This window comes from Heterodontus francisci, chromosome 7 (assembly GCF_036365525.1).
Source record: "Heterodontus francisci isolate sHetFra1 chromosome 7, sHetFra1.hap1, whole genome shotgun sequence".
NCBI classification, from domain to species: domain Eukaryota; kingdom Metazoa; phylum Chordata; class Chondrichthyes; order Heterodontiformes; family Heterodontidae; genus Heterodontus; species Heterodontus francisci.
The window spans coordinates 97,388,867-97,411,070 of NC_090377.1; the positions used below are offsets into that span (position 1 = coordinate 97,388,867).

Genomic DNA, 22,204 nt, shown 5'->3' on the forward strand with positions numbered 1-22,204 from the left:
TTATGCCAGCAGAGAAAAGAAGAAATGGCCAATGTTTCACCTTTTTAATAATAGACCATCTTCTTCCACTCTCAACTGGGCTTTGCCTGGGAGAAACCATAATAGTCAGGGGGAAAAAAATGTGTTCCTACCTTCACCTGTTCTTGCTGCATCACAGGGGCTGCTACTGCCATAGGACTTTGGGTATAAACTTGGTGGTATGGTGCTTGAACACTGTGATCAGCATAGGGCTAGGGGGCAGAAAGATTCAATTACTAACTCAACACTGTACATTACACAATGATCTGACAAAGTACAAAAATGTGCAATGCTCACAAAAATTCTTATTTCCTTTCATTGACTACATTTTGTAAAACCATGCCAATATATGTTGAAATAGGAAAGAAATTTCAAATGTATTAAGTGTTATTATCTGAAGGCAACAAAACACCACCATCCCCTGGCCTCAAGACATTATTATTTCCGTGCTTATCAAATGCACGACAGAAATGTGGAGGTTGGTTAGGGAGCACTTGCTGCGACTGCTGGATAGGTTTGTCCCGATGAGGCAAGGAAGGGTGAAGGAACCTTGGATGACAAGAGATGTGGAACAGCTAGTCAAGAGGAAGAAGGAAGCTTACTTAAGGGTGAGGAAGCAAGGATCAGACAGGGCTCTAGAGCGTTACAAGGTAGCCAGGAAGGAACTGAAGAATGGACTTAGGAGAGCTAGAAGGGGACTTGGCGGGTAGGATTAAGGAAAATCCCAAGGCATTCTACACTTATGTGAGGAACAAGAGGATGGCCAGAGTGAGGGTAGGGCCGATCAGGGATAGTGGAGGGAACTTGTGCCTGGAGTCAGAGGAGGTAGGGGAGGTCCTAAATGAATACTTTGCTTCAGTATTCACTAGTGAGAGGGACCTGGTCGTTTGTGAGGACAGCGTGGAACAGGCTGATATGCTCGAACAGGTTGAGGTTAAGAGGGAGGAGGTGCTGGAAATTTTGAATGATATGAGGATAGATAAGTCCCTGGGGCCAGATGGGATATACCCAAGGATATTACGGGAAGCGAGGGAAGAGATTGCTGCGCCTTTGGCGATGATCTTTGCGTCCTCACTGTCCACTGGAGTAGTACCGGATGATTGGAGGGTGGCAAATGTTGTTTCCTTGTTCAAGAAAGAGAATAGGGATAACCCTGGGAATTACAGACCAGTCAGTCTTACGTCGGTAGTGGGCAAATTATTGGAGAGGATTCTGAGAGACAGGATTTATGATTATTTGGAAAAGCATAGTTTGATTAGAGATAGTCAGCATGGCTTTGTGAGGGGCAGGTCATGCCTCACAAGCCTTATTGAATTCTTTGAAGATGTGACAAAACACATTGATGAAGGAAGAGCAGTGGATGTGGTGTATATGGATTTTAGCAAGGCGTTTGATAAGGTTCCCCATGGTAGGCTCATTCAGAAAGTGGGATACAGGGGATGTTGGCTGTCTGGATACAAAATTGGCTGGCCCATAGAAGACAGAGGGTGGTAGTAGATGGAAAGTATTCAGCATGGAGCTCGGTGACCAGTGGTGTTCCGCAGGGATCTGTTCTGGGACCTCTGCTCTTTGTGATTTTTATAAATGACTTGGATGAGGAAGTGGAAGGCTGGGTTAGCAAGTTTGCCGATGACACGAAGGTTGCTGGAGTTGTGGATAGTGTGGAGGGCTGTTGTAGGATGCAACGGGACATTAACAAGATGCAGAGCTGGGCTGAGAAGTGGCAGATGGAGTTCAACCTGGAAAAGTGTGAAGTGATTCATTTTGGAAGGTCGAATTTGAATGCAGAATACCGGCTTAAAGACAGGATTCTTGGTAGTGTGGAGGAACAGAGGGATCTTGGGGCCCATGTCCATAGATCGCTCAAAGTTGCCACCCAAGTTGATAGGGTTGTTAAGAAGGCGTATGGTGTGTTGGCTTTCATTAACGGGGATTGAGTTTAAGAGCCGCGAGGTTATGCTGCAGCTCTAGAAGGCCCTGGTTCGACCACACTTGGAATATTGTGTTCAGTTCTGGTCGCCTCATTATAGGAAGGATGTGGAAGCTTTAGAGAGGGTGCAGAGGAGATTTACCAGGATGCTGCCTGGACTGGAGGGCATGTCTTATGAAGAAAGATTGAGGGAGTTAGGGTTTTTCTCATTGGAGCGAAGAAGGATGAAAGGTGACTTGATAGAGGGGTACAAGATGATGAGAGGCATAGAGTGGATAGCCAGAGACTTTTTCCCAGGGTGGAAAGGGCTATCAACAGGGGGCATAATTTTAAGGTGATTGGAGGAAGGTTTCAGGGAGATGTCAGAGGTAGGTTCTTTACACAGAGTGGTGGGTGCGTGAAATGCGCTGCCAGCGGTGGTAGTAGAAGCAGATACATTAGGGATATTTAAGCGACTCTTGGATAGGTACATGGATGATAGTAAAATGAAGGGTAGGTAGTTAGTTTGATCTTAGAGTAGGTTAAAGGTTCGGCACAACATCGTGGGCCGAAGGGCCTGTACTGTGCTGTTCTATGTTCTATGTAACTGGAGCTCTAAATTTTACTGCAGATCTCCCCATGAGAGGTGGCAGCAATATGACTGTGTGATAAAAGAAGAGGTGTGTGAGGAAGTACTGAGTGGCAGACAATGACCACCAATCTACACAAATCCTGTAACCCGTATTGCATCATTTACAGGTGTCAGCCTTAACTCAGTGGTCGCACTCTCGCTTCTGAGTTAGATGGTCGGGGTCAGCCCCTGACGATCGGGAAACATTGGAGCTTGGTGGGGAGTGATCAGAGCTCAGCAACTGAAGGAGAGATCAGAGCTCAGGATTAGAGTTTGGTGGGGAGGGGGAGTGGATGTGGTAGGGTAGGTTACTGATTGGAGCAGCAAGGAGAGACTGTGATCGGCAGAGTGGAGGCCAAAGGTTTGCTTGAGGAAGCCGGGGGTGGGGGGGGGGGGGGGCGGCACTCTTGCTCCTTCAGGCCCAAAAGGAGTGCTCTTAGCAGTGCTTAAAAGCTGGAGCCGGTTACTCTTGCCTCCATTTCACTGCCAAGATTTGTTCAATTTAAAATCAGATTCCCACAGTGCAACTGGGAGCCTGCTTTATATACAAGGAAGAGTCCCATGTAACCCACTGGCATAAAAATGGCGGCACACCACGTGGCCAGTTGAGGATGCATCCCCGGTTTTTAATTTTTAACCTGTTGACCCTCTCCGACCTGTCATGTTGGGGCTAATATCAAGGCCAAAGTACTCAAGGCATACAGCAAATAAGTGACACAAAGAGACAAGGACAAAGAGACATCTGCACAATGAGAACGAATTAGAGTCACAATCAAACTGGCTGACAAGCACAAAGCACTACAGATAAAGATGATGATGCCTCACTTCTCCTTCCTTGGGGACATTTGCATGGGCTGGGGTAACATTGGGAGGAAATACAAGTGCAGCAGCATATGTGAAACCTGAAGTTGCACTCCAGGCTACTGAGGTTAGGACCTTTTTGGCTACTGTTATAAATTATCCTGGGGAAAGATTAAATAAAAATGATTCACTTAGCTTAATCTTCAACAGTCTGAAGAAGCTTGCAGACCCTTTGGTCAGCACGGGCACTGGAGCAGGCTGGTACACCGCTGCACTGAAATGCTCAACAGTCAAATATGTAACAAGAATATGGTGGAAGGCTAGGACCATTCCTCCTGCCTCATTATACTACCAATACCAGGTTTGAGTCTACTACAGGCACAAGCCCAGTTACACTCACTAGAGAAGCTCCAGTAAATCCCAATGCAGTGCAATGTGGGTGGAGACCTGATACAAGTTTCCACCTCCCTCTTTCCTAGGCTTCAGCACAAATGCTTCCCCAGGCACAATTAAGGACAAACTCTGACAAAAAATGACAGAGAAACAGAAAGTGGAAGGTAAACAGAATGAGTCAGAAAAAAATAATAGAAAGCAGGAGACCAGCACAAAGGAAGTAATATTAAGACAAAGATACAGGTTTTAAAATGTTCAACTATAATTGTACAGAAGATAGCAATAAGTTAAAAAATTATACTGCCCAGTCCTGAATCAATTGTTAAATCAGATAAAAACAAATACTGCAGTTTGTTTTTCTTTTGATTAATCAACTTAGTAATTTTACCTCAGGCATAGAGGCTTCCATCACCGGAAGTGGAGGAGGTGCACATCCGCCATCCTGAGGCATTTCCACTGGTTGATATATTATCTCAGAAGGTTGTAGATACAATACAGAGGCTGTAGAAGCTGGTGACTAATTAAATGAGTAAGCGATGTAAATGGCACACAAAAGTACTTAATGAAGTTACACATTAATTTGAAACAATACGCTATTTGGATAAGTTTAAAAAATATTTTGTTCTGTGTATAGGAAGCAATATGACACAGTAGGGATCTGGATTATTGTATATCCCAAACTGCAAAGTACAAGCAGGCAAAAGACATAATTTGGTATTCAGTTACACGTGAAAATATTCAGAAGGATACATAGCTCTTGCATTTTTTTTAATAAATCAAGAGCAGATGTCAAAATACACCTTTTCAGTAAGTCCTTCATTTGAGTCTACCTCTATCTCTGCGTGCAGAGATAAATAGGGCATAAGCCAAACAAGTGCAAAAATGGCACTATGTCCCTTATTTAATATTTCATAGTAACCAAATGAGTCACATCCTTTCTGCAGACCTTTCTATGCTGTATAAACAATACTGGTCACAAGTTTTGACCACTGGCTTTCCGGTATGCTTCACTTTCGTTAGGTCAGTGAAACTAAGTAGTAGCAGAATGCAGGACATCTGAATCCAATTTCTTATCATCACTAAAGCTGTAAAACTTTTTCACTAAAATTAGTTTTTCAAATATAAATAAAACTGGAAAAATACAAGATGCAATTGCATGCAAATATCTAAGGATTCCTTTCCTTTTGGGTCATAACTATTTTTTCAAAAGGCTGCCTAAGAATTTCAGATCCAATATGGCCTTATCTCACACTAATGATCTGATTATTGGCAGGCTGGCATGTGAACACATCAAAAGTCAGCAGCCATATTTCAAAACCTAAATGGATTTTAATTACTTTTGCTGGAGCTATTTTTGACAAGCTTCATTAACTGCAAAGAAGCTAAATAGCCACAGTGCAGTTTCAGTTTACCATTCATAAAGCTGCTGGAAAACTTGTATGGCGGGCTTCTTTATTCACAACCTTGTATCAGACAGACAAAACTTTTCATAAGAGCAGAGTGGGACCTGCCTCCAAATACCAGCTATTAACAAGTTGGTGCACAGTCCTTTTTTTGCGATATTTACTTCAACCATAAAAATAGCTTACTCATCATGCAGACGTTAACAATTAGAAGTTTTACCTGTGGCAAACCCCACTGCCACTGGCCTGCGAGACAATGAGCTGGTGCCTACAAACAAAAACAGTACATAATAACATACATACTCTGACAAAAACTATCTAAAAAGTTTTGATTTCTTTTGAGAAAATAAAGAATTCTAAGGCAGTCATCAAAGCATCTTATGAGAAAATAAAGCAAGTTCACATTATCCGATTATCTTGTTGCAAACAACATAAAGGTCCCTGAAATCCTACAAAAATGTGGTAAACAGAAACATCTGGATCAATTATGACTTTGTTAGCTCCAGGATATTTGCATACGTTCCCAAATGACAGACAATCCTGAGAATATGCAAGAGTCAGCAGTTGTCCAGACAGTATACTGAGGATTGAGAGCTGCTGAAAAATGATGATTCACAATTACCTCTACCTTCTCTTTTGATGAGATAGGAAAACTTGCTATGCCTTAAAAAGGAAAGTGAAAAGCCTTAGACAACTGGGCCAAAAACAGTCTCAAAGAGCTCATTAGAAACCTCAAGACCCACTAATTCAGGCAATAATGATGCTGCTCTAGGATAGACAATAGTTCACAATAGTACAGGAATTAAGGCCCTATTGTACTATATCTGTAGCATGTAGAAGAGGCAGCAAGCCATTTTAAGCAAGTTGGCTATATACTGGGACAAGATATCAGCAGGAGGTAATAGTTAAAAGTCCTCTAAAGAAATGAAAGGCGTCCTTCAACCAACATTGGGCTATTTCTTTGTAAGAACCATTACTACAACAATTTTCATTTACATAGCACCTTTCATGTGGCAAAAAGTCCTACGTCATTTAATTAGAGTTATCAATAAAGAAAATTGCTACGATATACATTGTATCTGGAAGCTGGCATGAATTGCAAGCCTTGAACATAAACTAGAATTGTTCTAAAGAAGGCGGACCTAACCATGTACTGTCGCTTTAAAAGGGAGGAAGGGATAGCTTGAGTAATCACAAGCCAGTCAGCCTAATCTCAGTGGTGGGTAAACTACTGGAAAAAATTCTAAGAGACAGTGGACTGTGAAGTCGGCGGCGTTCCAACACGGAAATGCCACTGCAGAGCCCCCACGATATTATGCGCAGGGGGCTCATTTAAATGGCGGGGGGCAGCGACCAACCCCGATGACGTGTGGAGGGGCGCTGCGTCCCCCACAACGGTGCCTAGCTCCACCGCCATTTTTAAAGGGCTTCAAGCCCTTCATGAGATTTGAATCTTTAAAAGGAAATTACCTTTTAAATTTTTGAAATAAAAATCAAAAGCAGGAGGTCCTTTCCCAACTGCCCCCAATGGTTGTTTTATATACCATCTGACAGACATTAGTTTTATTCCCACCCTGAACTTAACCCCCAACTTTGTCACTTTTGCCTTCCCCACAGCCAATAAAAAACATTTTGCCCGCTCCCCTCCCCTGATAATTTTAGTCCTCCCTCCTCCCCACCAGTTTCTCGCCGCAGAACTCCATATGGAGTGCAGAAGGCACGTGAGTTGTGATCGGCAGCCGTAAGATTTGCATGGGACGGCCACTGGCAGCAGGTAAGTTCATTTGCACTTTAAGTAGCCTCATTTCCATACTTTAATGAAGGTCCTGCCACCAAGCGGCGTCATGGGTCGCTCCTGCAAGCATTTTACGAGCCTCCCTGCCACGACCAACAACACTATCGGCGGCACAGTGGCGCAGTGGTTAGCACCGCAGCCTCACAGCTCCAGCGACCCGGGTTCAATTCTGGGTACTGCCTGTGTGGAGTTTGCAAGTTCTCCCTGTGTCTGCGTGGGTTTTCTCCGGGTGCTCCGGTTTCCTCCCACAAGCCAAAAGACTTGCAGGTTGGTAGGTAAATTGGTCATTATAAATTGTCCCTAGTGTAGGTAGGTGGTAGGGAAATATAGGGACAGGTGGGGATGTGGTAGGAATATGGGATTAGTGTAGGATTAGTATATATGGGTGGTTGATGGTCGGCACAGACTCGGTGGGCCGAAGGGCCTGTTTCAGTGCTGTATGTCTAAACTAAACTAAAATCCAACCCTGTATAAATCATCATTTAGAGAGGTAGAGATTAATCATAGACAGCCAGCATGGATTTTAGAAGTCATGTGTCTTACTAATCTGATACAATTTTTTGAGGAGGTAACAAGGATGAGGATAGTCTAAAAGGGTTTTAGCAAGGCTTTTGACAAGGCCCCACATGCAAACTGGTCAGAAAATTAAAAGCTCAAGGGATTCAAGGGAAAGTGACAAGTTGGATCCAAAATTGGATAGTGGCAGGAAGCAAAGAGTTACGGTCGATGAGTGTTTGTACGACTAGAAAGATGCTTCTAGTAGGGTTTCGCAGGGCCCCTAGCTATTCATGGTATATGTTGCTGATTTAGACTCAAATGTACAAGGTAAAAGCAAAATACTGTGGATGCTGGAAATCAGAAATAAAAACAAAGTGCTGGAAATACTGAGCAGGTTTGGGAGCATTTGTGGAGAAAGGAACAGAGTTAATGTTTCAGGTCTGTGACCTTTCATCAGAACTGGGATTAAATGTAGGAGGAATGATCAAGAAGTTTGCAGATAATATGAAAATTGGCTGTGTGGTTAACAGTGAGGAAGAAAGCTGTAGACTGTTAGGACTTATCAGATGGACAGAAAAGTGGCAAATGGAATTCAATCAGAAGTGTGAGGTAGTGAATTTGGGGAGGACAAACAAAGCAAGGGAATACGCACTAAATGGTAGGATTCTGAGAAGTGTGGAGGAACAGAGGGCTCTTGGAGTGCATGTATGAAGGTACTTCCTTTTTTTAATACTTTTGTGAGGACGTGTGTTTTAAAGTTGTGGAAATGGATTCCTTTGGAGTGATTCCACAGATGTTCGACTTTGTTTTATTTTAAAAAAGGTCACTGGAAGGACTTTGGGACTTGGTTTAAAAACACTTACTGGAAGTCAAAATGTCTTCAGCTAAGTAAACAGCAGGTGCCTTTTGAGTATGGGAGTTGTTTACAAGGAGGCGACATGTCACTTATGGTATCCAAGAGTTGGTTTCGGTTTGGATATTATTTTGAGTCAGTTGGGTTTGCAGCCTGCTGAGAGAAGCACCCAGCTCATCCTTTCTCCATTTCCCTCAGAAGACCTGAGAATCCAGTTGTGATATTTGAAACCCCCGATACCTCATTCCTCCTGTAAAGTCTGCCAGAATAAATCTTGACATCGCATGAAGAGAACTGCTCCAAAAAGATCCCAGTGATAGCCATCTATGCATTTTTGGGATGCCAGAAAAGGGACAACTGATGTCATTCCATATCTTATCCTTTTTCTTCAAAAAATAACAAGTTTTTGGTCAAAGTTTTTTTTTGTAAAACAGAAAAAACCTCAATTTTTTTCTTTAACTGTTGTGTGTGTGTGAGAGAGAGAGAGACAGAGAGAGTGTTGGGCAAAGTTATATTTCAATCTGTGTTAATGCTTTGCATCTTTACTGACTAAGTCTTGGTTTGATAATAAATTGATAATTTTGTTGTTTATTAAAGAAACCTGGTTGGTGGATTTTATTTTGAAATAAAATAGAGTATATAATTGTCCGTATCGATAATTGGGTAAACACTTAAATATATGTTGTGACCTGTGGAGAAGTGGAACTAGAGAAAGACAGCACACTCCTCCAGCCTTGGTCGTAACATATAATTGGGGGCTCTGTGAGGGACAAGATGTGCAATTGTAAGTGGGGTAATAATAACTGAAAAGGGGAAAGGGAAAACATCAGGCTTCTTGTGCATTTGAGCAAAGTTTACACTACCGGAATGGGTTTGTCCATTGCAACCAGCATTCTGGGGAGGGAGGACTTATCCCCGAGTGATCTGCCAAACTTAACCATGGCAAGGGTAAAAGAATTGGCAGAAAAGTTGGAGTTAGAGTTAAAATCAGGGGCTAAGAAAGTAGACATAATTGAGATAACAGCACAGCATTTGAAATCGTGAGGAGGAAAAAGCAATTCAGAGGATAATTCAGTTGAATTAGCTAGAATTCAGTTACAGATGAAGCAGCTTGAAGAGTAAAGAGGATTGGAAACAAAAAGACATGTGCTTGAACAGGAAAAATGAAAAAAAACTAGAACTACAATTTCAAAAGGGAAGAGGAGAAGCAGGAGAGAGAAAAAGAGTAAGCAAGGGTGTTTGAATTAAAAAAGCTAAAACTAAAAAAACAGGGTGGCCTTGACCTCGATGGAAATTCTGGTGAGGGAAGAACTGACTCCAGCCCAGGACCCAGGGTGAGCTGTTTAAATTTATGCATGCCCTCTCAAAGTTTGAGGAAAGGGACGTAGAGGAATTTTTGGTTTCGTTTCTTTTGAAAAGGTAGCTAGACAGATGAAGTGGCCGAAGGAAAGCTGGACACTGCTTATGCAAAGTAGGTTGATGGGCAGAGCTCATGAAGTTTAAGCCATACTTTCTGAGGAGGCTTGTGCAGAAAATGAGAGGGCAAAAAAGGCTATTCTCGCTGCTTATGATTTAGTCCCGGATGCTTACAGGCAGAAATTTTGGAACCTTCGGAGATAGCCTGGGCAAACATATAGAATTTGAGAGGGTAAAGCAAATTAATTTTGATCATTGGATGCAGGCACTGAAGGTAGGAGGCTACGGAAATAATTCCTCTGGAAGAATTTAAAAGTTCACTCCCTCCATTATTAAGACCCCATGTAGAAAACCAGAAGGTTTCAAAGGCCAGACAGGCAGCTGAGATTGCTGATGATTAAGAGTTTGTTTACAAGCCCAAACCCATTTTCCATTACCCCACAAACCCAAGAAGGTTAGAAGGTGGGAGGGTGAAAGGAAGGCAAGTAGCCAGGGTACAAGAAGGGATAGCTAGGAACGCTCTGGGATCTCTCCTCAAGCCAGAAAGGACGATGTGGAGGGTGGAGGTGAGGTCCAAAAGCCTAAGTGTTTCCAATGCCACAAGGTGGGAAACTTTTGTGCAGAATGCTGGAAGTTGCGGGGTAACCCCATGGGACTTATTGGGGTACACAAAGCCAATGCAGAGCAAGGAGCCCTGACTGAGTGTATAACAGAGCAAGCTGTAGCTCTGCCTGCCGCTGTAAGGCCAAGTACAAAAACCACTGTGAGTGTGGGGGATGTGAACAAGATACCCGAGAGTTATAGGGAATTCTTGCCAAAAGGAAAAGTAACTCCTTATCCCTCAAGTGAGGCAGATAAACCTATAGTTATACTTAGGGATACAGGAGCCAGTAAAACTCTTTTGCTGGGGAAAGGCATACTTTTTCCACCAGAGAGCATACTGAATGCCATGGTTTTAGTGAACGGTATCAGCAGGGAGTATATACCCGTCCCTTTGTATTGGGTGCACCTGGAGTGTGAACTAATGTCTGGAATGGTAACCGTAGGAGTTGTCCATAAATGGCCTGTGGACGGAGTTGACCTACTCCTGGGGAATGATTGGCTGGAGCGAAGGTAGTAGCTTCTCCAGTAGTCATGGAAAGACCAAGTGAAGTCAAAGAGACAGAGCAGTTGCAGGAATTCGCTACCACAGAAAGCAGTTGAGGCCAAAACATTTATGTTTTCAAGAAGGAATTAGATATAGCTCTTGGGGCAAAAGGGATCAAAGGATATGGGGATAAAGCAGGAACCTGTTACTGAGTTGGATGATCAGCCATGATCATAATGAATGGCGGAGTAGGCTCTAAGGGCCTACTCCTGCTCCTATTTTCTATGTTTCTAAACAAGTTCCACTGTAGGAGGTCAAATTGGCACTACAGACAGATAGCCGAATATCTGAAACTTTCTTTGGGGATTTGGATAATCCAAAGGAAATGTTCAGAAAGTCTTTGATCAAGGCTCAGCAAGCCGATCCAGAGTTAAATAAAGTGGCACAATCGGCTCTAAGTGAAGCTGAAGCAAAGGGAGTTCCGGAAGGCTATTATATTAAAAATGGGACTCTGATGAGGAAGTGGAGGCCTCTTCACAGACCTACAGATGAAAAATGGACGGTAGTTCACCAGATAATGGTACCACCCAAGTATCACCGGGAAATATTCAGGATAGCTCATGAAATTCCTTTCGTGGGACATGTGGGAATCCGGAAGATCCAATCATGTATAAGTCGATACTTTTACTGGCCAGGTCTTTACAAGGACGTGCTGCAGTTTTGTAAAACGTTCCATACCGGCCAGATTGTGGGAAAACCACAACCTCTGATTCCGACACCAGTTCTTGGAGAACCATTTAGTAAGGTGTGGGACCTTTACTGAAAACAAAATCAATATATACTCACTATTATGGATATGGCTACTGAGTTCCCAGAGGCCATTCCCTTGAGAACTATTTCTGCTAAGGTATTCGTAGAAAAGATAAGCCAGTTCTTCACCAGATATGGATTACCAATTGAGATTCAGTCGGATCAAGGTTCCAATTTTATGTCTAAAATTTTCCAGGAATAATTTTGGTATTACACAGTTAAAGTCCTCAGCATACCACTCATAGACACAAGGGGCTTTAAATGATCAGGGCATACTGTCATGAATATCCCCATGATTGGGATTAAGGGCTGGAATTTCTTTTGTTTGCCACTAGGGATTCACCTACTGAGTCCACCAGTTTTAGTCCTTTTGAATTAGTTTATGGACATGAGATAAGAGGTCCTCTAAAACTAATGAAAGAAAAGTTTTTAGAACAGAGGGACGGATCTTCTGTGTTAGATTATGTTCCGGGAGTGGCTCACAAGAGCCTGCAAAGTGGCTCAGGAACACCTGGAAGCTTCCTTGACAACCATGAAAAAATGGGCAGACAAGCATGCCAAAACCCAAACATTTCAACCAGGGCACAAGGTGTTAGTATTACTACCCGTACAGGTGGGACGAAAAGGCCAAGGCAGAATTCCCCCTGCCTTTTTGGCCTGGCGCCGGGAGCCCCGCCTGCTACACAAAATCCAGCCCAACATTTCTGACGAACAGTTATCGGCCTGAAACATTAACTCTTGTTTCTCTCCCTCTCAACACTTGTTGCTTGACCTACTGAGAATTTCAAACATTTTTTGTTTTTATTTCAAATTTCCACCGTCAGCAGATTATGCTTTTGCAACACCAATACCCGTGGCTGTCAAGTTGACTGTGGCTATTAACATTTATGTGGCTGGCTCCTTTCAGTCTGCTGCTGGAGTTATATAAGCAACATTTTGAAGCTTGCAGTGCGGTGCTGTATAAGGGAGATCACTGAGGCTTTCTATACACAGAGAAACACTATTATCTTATTCCCTGTTGCCAGTGACAAGCTGGTGGAGTGTGCAAATGGTTTTATGTGGATTGAGGCATCCCCATTGTCCAGGGTGCCATTGATTGCTCGTACATTGCCTTGTGTGCACCTCATGTGAACTCTGCCATTTTCATGAACTGAGTGGGATTCCACTTGCTCATTTTGCAGCTGTCTGCGACCACAGGCAGCGCATTAAGCAGATTAATGCTCATTATCCTAGCAGCAGTCACAATTCCAACATTCTATGGCAGTCTTCTCTGTCACCTGTATTTAAACCACCATGTCAAGTCAAAGTCTGGTGAGTGAATGACCAGGTTATCCACTGACGACATGGTTTATGGCTCTGGTCCGGAATGTGCACACACATGCACAGCAGGCCTACAATGAGAGCCATGTTTCCACAAGGAACAGTACAGTACAGAGCACATCAATGGTATCCTCTCAAACGATACTTCTGCTGCCTGGACCCCTTGGAAGAAATCCTGCAGTGCTCAGCTGAGTGGGTATCAAGACTTGTGGTAGTTGCTGCATGCTGCACAACCTGGTCATCATCATTTTCACCACCTATCAGGCGAGAAGCTTAAGTGCAGAAGCGTGGGGAAGAAGTAGTAGAGGATCATGAAATGCAACAGTAGGAGGAAGGGAGGCTACAATATAGACAGCCCCTTTTTGCCCGGGTTCTATATGATCAGATTAGTATGAGCAATACCTGCAACGGCAACCACACCTCCCAATCACTAACAGTCCCACACTCTTTGCCATTCCTCTATCTCTGACCATTGCATTGCCTTCTTTCTGACAACAAAAACACAAAAACCATTACAAAATGCACATTCCAATCCAATTTATAACTGAGAGAGACTGATGACCAGCAGAAGATCAAGAATCCATCCCCTCAGCACCCTTGAGCAGACTGTCCTTTGGATCATGGGCACCAGACCCAGAGAGCCTGTGGCACCTGGCGCTGCCAAGATCACCCTGGGTGATGGTACGTCGCTGCCTTATGTACCTGCTCCACTCACTCCTTATCCTGAAATGTGCTATGGAATGGAAACTGCTGAAGGAGTGATCACCTTCTTCCATCACCCCGCAATCTCACACAGAAGATCAAGAGGAAGGGAGCTCTGAGCAGCACCATCACTCAACCTAAAACTCTCAGCCAACAGCTCAGAAACTGACACTGCGTGAACAGCAGAGACTAGTTTAGAGTCAGTATCTGTACATCGTGAAAGACTGGGCGCAAGTGGGCTGTAGCCAGGCCAAGGGGATAGGACAGCTCATGTGCGAACTCCTCAGAGGTGAGGTCACATACCAGTTCTGCTTCAGGGCACTCAGATGAGGACCTAGTTCGGGCAGACTATAGGAAAACGCTGATGAACATACACACTTAGTTGCTTGGTGCATGGGCAGGCCTGCCAGATAGCTCCCAGTCACTGGCTAGCAGCATAGAGGAGTCTGGTTCCACTGTGGCACAGGGCATCGTACAGAGCTCATCCTTTCCACAGTTAAAATGGTGGGCATCTCTATGGCAGACTGACCCATGGTGGCAACTGTCTCAGGCAGCAGTTCCACTGTAGCACAGGCAAAGACCTCCCAATATTTCAGTGTTGCAGTGGAGCTCAGACAGAGGTCCTGAGATCCATGATTTTGACAGCTGCCATGCAGGCACCATCGTGGCTGCAGATCTCAGTGCTCGGCTGGGCTTGCATGCCCTCACAGCAGTCTAGTAATTTGTGCTCCAACAGATTACGTGGATTGCTGAGGTGCACCCCTCCCCTGGTGGGAGTGACAATGGCACCATAAAGCACGATCCTGCTGCCCCCTCTGAGTGACTGCATTCGTGGTTCTACCACTGCCACTCCACCAGTGCCCCCTTGCTGTTGCCTCTCAGTCCAGCTTCAGCACAGACTGCTGCCACCCATGCTGAGGTGATACAGCCAAACCAAGGGCGTTCTCGAGGGCCATCTGCAGTCACCACCAGTCAAAGTCAGCAGCCTTTGACCAGCCATGTTTCAACCATTGGTGTAGAACTACATAAGAACACTAAGCCAGGCATAGGCACCTGCAAGACAGGCAGTTAAGGGGAGTGCCAGGGTGATTAATTCGGTCTGTTTTTGCATTATTGATGTATTGCTGGATAAAGTTGACATGCAAAGGTTTTTGCTGTTGGCCTTTATTGAATGATGTAGGCCAAGGGAAGTCTGAAATGGATGTACGGTGAGGGAATGGTGGATTCATGTTGGGGTTGGGGAAGCTCCTTTTACATGAAACTCCCTCTCGCTCTATCATGCATGTGCTGCACCTCATCTCCTTGCTTCCTCCTTCTCCTCCTCCAGAGGTAGCCTCTGGATCCCAGGAGGTAGTGGTTGGGCACTCAGTTGTGAGGTTGCAAAGAACACAGCACACCATCACAAACACAGAGCCAATTGGGCATGTACTGCAGAGTCAGTCATTTACAGCGCAGAAGGAGGCTGTGGTCCACATTGGTACCAACGATATAGGAAGAAAGAGGGATGAGATCCTGCAAGCTGAGTTTAGGGAGTCAAACGAGATTAGCAAGCAGAACCTAAAAGGTAGTAATCTCTGGATTACTCCCAAGGCCACGTGCTAGTGAGCACAGAAATAGGAAAATACACCAGATGAATGTATGGCTGGAGAGAAGGTGCAGGAGGGAGGGCTTCAGATTTCTGGGGCACTGGGACTAAAGGCCTGCTACCCGACCCGAACCCGATGGGGCCTGACATGTGTCGGGTTCGGGTTGGGTCGCTCTTCCGGCTCTGGCTGGGCCGGGTCTGGGTCGGATACACACAGAAAGTATTGCTCTGCTGGGAAGTTGAGTTTAGTGAAGTGTTAGAAGTTGAAAAGCCTACCTGAGCTGGGAGTCCGGGACGTCAAGGAGGGAAACTCAGACTGTGCAATGAGCGTCTCTATGACGTCATTGCGCTCAAGCTGCAGCTTCAGAATCGCAAAGTAGGTAAAGTCAACATTCCAGTAGTCGGGTCAGGTCAGGTGCAGGAAAAAAGTGGAGGGACTCAGGCTGGGCCGGACTCGGGTCCGATGTGGTTCTGTCAGGTTCGGGTCGAGTTTTTTTTCCTGACCCGAGTAGGCCTTTAACTGGGGCCAATTCTGGGCAAGCCAGATGGTCTGCACCCTGAACAGGACTAGGACAAATATCCTTGCAGGAGGGTTTACCAGTGCTGTTGGGGATGGTTTAAACTAGCTTGGCAGGGGGATGGGAACCTGAGAGCAGTCTTAGGTAGGACAATTTCAGGGCAGGGAACAGCAGGCAGAAAATTAGCGAGCGACTCTCAAAGACAGAAGAAGGAAAGGTTAAAAAGTGTGCAGCACAGGAATTTGGCAGTGTTAAAGGGTATTTATTTAAATGTAAGGAGTATAGTAAATAAAGCCGATGAGCTGAGGGCACAGATAGATACATGGCAACATGATATCGTTGCTACAACAGAAACTTGGCTTAAAGAGGGACAATAATGGCAATTCAACATCCCTGGATGTAGAGTTTTCAGGCAGGATAAAGAGGGAGGTTAAAAAGGAGGGGATGTAGCATTATTAGTTAAGGAATCAATAACAGCTTTGAGGAGGGATGATATGCTAGATGAATCATCAAATGAGGCCATATGGGTGGAGCTCAGAAATAGAAAAAGGGCAGCCACACTACTAGGAGTGTACTATAGACCCCCAAATAGTAAGGAGGTAGGAGAACAAATATGCAGGCAAATTTCTGAGTGCAAAAACTATAGGGCAATAGTTGGGGATTTCAACTACCCCAATATTAACTGGGATACCAACAGTGTGAAGGGCACAGAGGGGACAAAATTCTTGAACTGTGTTCAAGAGAACTTTTTGAGCCAGCACGTAACATTCCCAATGAGAGAGGGTGCAATTCTATATTTAGTCTTTGGTAATGAAGCTGGGCAAGTGGAGGAAGTAACAGGGGGTGACCATTTTGCTGATAGTGACCATAATAGTTTTAGCATAATCATGGAAAAGGACAAAGATAAAACAGGAGTAAAAGTTCTAAATTGGGGGAAGGCAAATTTTAAGAAACGGACAGGTGACCTGGCTAAAGTAGACTGGATACAGTTACTGGAAGGAAAATCAGTGGCAAACCAGTGGGAGGCATTCAAAAGCAAGATACTACAGGTACAGTGTAGGCATGTCCCCACAAAGATAAAGGGTGGTACTGCCAAATCTAGAACTCCTTGGTTATCTTGAAGCTTACAGGCCAAGTTAAAGCAGAAAAAGAAAGCTATGACGATCACAAAAATCTTAATACTTTAGAAAGCCTAGAGGAGTATAGAAAGTGCAGAGGTGAAGTAAAAAAGGAAGTTAGAAAAGCAAAGAGAGGACATGAAAAATTATTGGCAGGTAAAATCAAGGAAAACCCAAAGATGTTTTATCAGTACATTAAAAGCAAGAGGATAACTAAGGAAAAGGGTAAGGCCTATCAGAGATGTACAAGGGAACTTATGCGTGGATGCAGAAGATGTGGGCAGGGTTTTTAATGAGTTTTTTGTCTCTGTCTTCACAAAGAAGAGGGTTGATGTAGACACTGCAGCTAAAGAGGAGTGTGAAAAATTAGATACGATAAGCATAATGAGAGAGGAAGTAGAGGGTCTGACATCCTTGAAAGTGGATAAATCGCCAGGGCTGGATGGATTGCATCCCAGATTGTTAAAGGAAGCCACGGAGGAAATAGCGGATGTGCTGAGGATCATCTTCAAATCCTCACGGGATACAGGCAAGGTACCGGACAATTGGAGATCTGCGAACGTTGTACCATTGTTTAAAAAGGGTGCGAGAGATAAGCCAAATAATTATAGGCTGGTCAGCCTGACCTCGGTGGTGGGTAAATAGAATCTATTCTGAGGGACAGGATAAACTGCCACTTAGAAAGGCATGGATTAATCAGGGATAGTCAGCATGGATTTGTGAAGGGAAGGTCATGTCCTACTAACTTAATTGAGTTTTTTGAGGAAGTAAAAAGGATTGATGAAGGTAGTGCAATGGATGTGGTCTACATGGATTTTAGTAAGGCATTTGGCAAGGTCTCACATGGCAGATTGGTCAGTAAAATGAAAGCCCATGGGATACAGGGGAATGTGACAGGTTGGATCCAGAATTGGCTCAGGGCCAGGAAACAAAGGATAGTAGTCGACGAATGTTTTTGTGAATGGAAAGCTGTTTCCAGTGGCGTTCCACAAGGCTGTGTTAGGTCCCCAGCTGTTTGTGGTACAGATTAATGATTTGGACTTAAATGAGGGAGGCATGATTGGGAAATTTGCTGATGACACAAAAATTGGCCGTGTAGTTGATAGTGAAGAGGATAGCCGTAGACTCCAGAATGATATCAATGGTTTGGTTGAGTGGACGGAAAAGTGGCAAATGGAATTCAATCCAGAGAAGTGTGAGGTAATGCATCTGGGGAAGGCAAATAAAATAAGTGAATAAACAATTATCAGGAGGATACTGAGAGGGGTAGAAGAAGTGAGAGACCTTGGAGTCCACAGGTCCCTGAAGGTAGCAGGACAGGTAGAAAGAGTGAAGGAGGCATATGGAATGCTTTCCTTTATTGGCCGAGGTATAGAATATAAAAACAGGGACGTAATGCTGGAAGTGTTTAAAAAGTTGGTTAGGCCACAGTTGGAGTACTGTAGTTCTGGCCACCACATTACATAATTGCTCTGGAGAGAGTACAGAAGAGATTTACAAGAATGTTGCCACGGCTTGAAAATTGCAGCTATGAGGAAAGATTGGATAGGCTAGGGCTATTTTCCTTAGAACAGAGGAGTGACTTAATTGAGGTGTACAAAATTACGAGCGGCCTAGAGTGGACAGGAAGGACCTGTTTCCCCTAGCAGAGAGGTCAATTACCAGGGGGTACAGATTTAAGGTGATTGGTAGAAGGATTAGAGGGGCATGAGGAAAACCTTTTTCATCCAGAGGGTGGTGGGTGTCTGGAATTCATTGCCAGGAACAGTGGTGGAAGCAGAAACCCTTAATTCTTTTAAAAGGTACCTGGAAATGCACCTGAAGTGCTTTCCTACTGTAAAAAATGCATCACCTCACACTTGTCAGTATTAAATTCCATCTGCCACCTCTCAGTCCATTCTGTTAGCCTGTGTCAATCACAGCTGCCATCACTTTGCTGATGATTGAGTGTAGAATGATAGGGCAGTAAGTGACCGGTTTGGATTTGTTGCTTTTTGTGGACAGGACAAAGGCACAAAAACCCCAAAAGTAAAGGCAGTCAACAGTGGCTAACAAGGGAAGTTAAGGATTGTATAAGATTAAAAGAAAAGGTCTATAAAGTTGCCATAAATAGTAGTAAACCTGAGAATTGGGAGGATTTTAGAAAACAGCAAAGGAGGACCAAGAAAAATTTAAAGGAAGGGAGAAAATATGCATGTAAACTCGCAAAACACGTAAAAACCGGACTGTAAAAGCTTCTACAGGGATGCAAAATGGAAACGTTTGGCTAAGATAAATGTGGGTCATTAGAGGCAGAGTCAGGAAAATTTATAATGGGGAATAGAGAAATGGCAGAGAAGCTAAATTATTACTTGACGTCTGTCTTCACTGAGCAAGATACAAGAAATCTCCCAGAATCAGAGATCCAAGAGACTATAGAGAATGAGGAATTGAAGGAAATTAGTATGTCAGAAGGTTGTATTGGAGAAATTGATGGGGCTGAAGGTTGATAAGTCCACAGGACCTGATATTCTAGATCCCAGAGTGTTTGAAAGAGGTAACTATGGAGATAGTGGATGTATTGGTGATAATCTTCCAAAATTCTATAGATTCTGGAACGGTTCCTACAGATTGGAAGGTCGCAAATGTCACCCCACTATTTAAGAAGGGAGGGAAAGAGAGAGAAAACAGGGAACTACAGACCAGTTAGCCTTACATCAGCAGTAGGGAAAATGTTAAAATCTATTCTAAAGGGTGTGATAAATGGACACTTGGATAACAATGATCTGATTGGGCATAGTCAATATGGATTTATGAATGGGAAATCATGTTTGACGAACCTACTGGAGTTTTTTGAGGATGTTACGAAAAGAATTGATAAAGGGGAGTCAGTGGACGTAGTATACTTGGATTTTCAGAAGGTTTTTGATAAAGTCCCCCATAGGAGGTTGGTTAGCAAAATTAAAGCATATGCGATAGGATGTAATATACTGGCATGGATTAAGGATTGATGAACAGGCAGAAAGCAGAAATAAATGGGTCATTCTTGGGTTGGTAGGCTCTGACTAGTGCAGTACCGCAAGGATCAGTGCTTGGGCCCCAGTTGTTCACAATATATATCAGTGATTTGGATATGGGGACCAAATATAATATTTCCAAGTTCACGGATGACACAAAGCTAGGTGGGAATATGTGTTGTGAGGAAGATGCAAAGCGGCTTCAAAGGGATTTAGACAAACTTAGTGAGTGGGCAAGAACGTGGCAGATGGAATGCAATGTGGAAAAATGTGAGGTTATCCATTTTGGCAGGAGGAATAGATATGCAGAGTATTTCTTAAATGATAAAAGATTAGTAAGTGTAGATGTACAAAGGGACCTGGATGTCCTTGTCAATTAGTCGCAGGTGCAGCAAGCAATTAAGCAGGCTAATGTTATGTTAGACTTTATCACAAGCGGATATGAGTACAAGAGTATTGAAGTCTTGTTTCAATTGTATAGAAACTTGGTTAGACTGTACCTGGAGTACTGTGTGCAGTTTTGGTCCCCTTACCTTCGGAAGGATGTTATTGCCAAAGAAGGAGTGCAACGAAGGTTCACCAGACTTGTTCCCAGGATAGTGGGACTGTCCTATGAAGAAAGATTACGGAAACTGGGCCTGTATTCTCTAGAGTTCTGAAGAATGAGAGGTGATCTCATTGAAACCTACAAAATGCTTAAAGGGATAGACAGGGTAGATGCAGGTAAGATGTTTCCCCAGGTTGGGGAGTCTAGAACCAATGGACACAATTTCAAAATAAGAGTGAAGTCACTTAGGACAGAGATGGGGAGAAATTTCTTTACTCAAGAGGGTTGTGCATGTTTGGAATTCTCTACCCCAGAGGGCTGTGAAAGCTCAGTCATGGAGTATGTTTAAAGTAGAGATTGACAGAATTCTAAATACCAATTACATAAAGGGGTATAGGGATAGTGTGGGAAAAAGGCATTGAAGTGGATGATCAGCCATCATATTGAATGGTGGAGAAGGCTCGATGGGCTGAATGGTCTACTCCTGGCTCCTATATTCCTAGGACATTACTGGGCAATGTGTCATATTGTCAGGTAGATGCCAGTAATCTAAGTGGTGAATTCCCTGCTTAAGGAGCCCGGTAGCTTGCTCCACAGTGTTGCAGATAGCTCCATGGCTTTCATTCATAGGCCGTCTGACCTCCCGTGGTGGGATGACAGAAGGGGATCATGAGCCATGTGTGAAGGGGACATACCTTGTCGCTGAGAAACCATCCTGTCGTCTGTCTTGGAGGCCCAAAGACAGTGGGAATTGCTGACTATCGTATGAAAAAAGCATTGTGGATGTTGCCAGGATAGTGGGCATTCAGTGAGATGAATTACTTGCTGTGGTCGCACACCAACTGCACATTGACAGAGTGGTAGCCCTTGTGGTATTGCTCCCCGTTGACGTTGGGGTGTCTGCAGAGCTACATGTGTGCAGTTGATTGTGCAATGCACGAAAGGCAGCCTGCCATCCTAAAGAACCAATGTGGCCCTTTCATCCTTGTCTTTCCTCCTCAGGGAGAAGAGGATGAAATCCGCTCTTCTCCTCCTGTGGAATGCCTGTCATCTCCCAAATGCCTCCGTGGACTGCAAATTACAACACGTTGCTGATGTTGCCAGCTCCTACTTGGAAGGATCCTGCTGTGTAGAACCAAAAGGCAACAGTGATCTTCACAGCCATTGGGCCAACCATCCTTGTCCTGGTTTGAGGCTCCTGTTCATTGTAAAGGAGGTGACACAACTTCATCACGACATCCTTTGTGAAGCGAAGCCGCCAGAAACACTCCTCCTGGCTCATCACAACAGCGGTTTGCTGTTCCCAGAAGAGAGTCTTGGGGTTGGGCCTTCGAAGCAGAGCTCTTCATTTCCTCCCTCCTCAGAGTTTTCCTCTCTGCCTCCTCCTTTGCATGTACTATTTATGTTGCTGAGCAAGTAGCACTGCAACTACTACCCCCATACCTATGCAAGGCAATATTATTTTCCACCATTCTGTGCAGCACCACAGTGCTTCCACCAACTTTGCCTGAGCACAAGTAAATCAAAAAGCAATTCAGCTACTACCTGTTCAGTGACACTTTAAATAGCCCAAGATCAGGGCACAGTTTGCCTCCTAGTATGTTGTTCTTTCAGAAATGAATAAGGAAGGTGTTGCTTGCACATTCATTGGTCAATTTCAGAATTCTCACATTTCTGGAGCCTGCTGATGTCAGTGATGTCATGAATGCGCACGTTTAGCTTCTCCACGTGCATGCACACATGGGTTACAGCTATGTGCATCAGTCCAATTGACTTGCACTGCATGGGAAACGGCCAGCAGCAA

General features: G+C 44.1%; 1 protein-coding gene across 1 annotated transcript in view; it reads right to left on the bottom strand.

Moving 5' to 3' along the window:
- Window positions 1–22,204, bottom strand: part of LOC137372396 (protein boule-like) — a 161,864-nt gene that overhangs the window by 46,180 nt on the left and 93,480 nt on the right. Inside the window, exons 8-10 of the mRNA XM_068036284.1 lie at window positions 5,376–5,423; window positions 4,141–4,269; window positions 132–230 (exon numbers count right to left, since the gene is read on the bottom strand). Of these exons, the coding sequence (XP_067892385.1) occupies window positions 132–230; window positions 4,141–4,269; window positions 5,376–5,423 (276 nt within the window). The remainder of the gene's footprint in view (window positions 1–131; window positions 231–4,140; window positions 4,270–5,375; window positions 5,424–22,204) is intronic.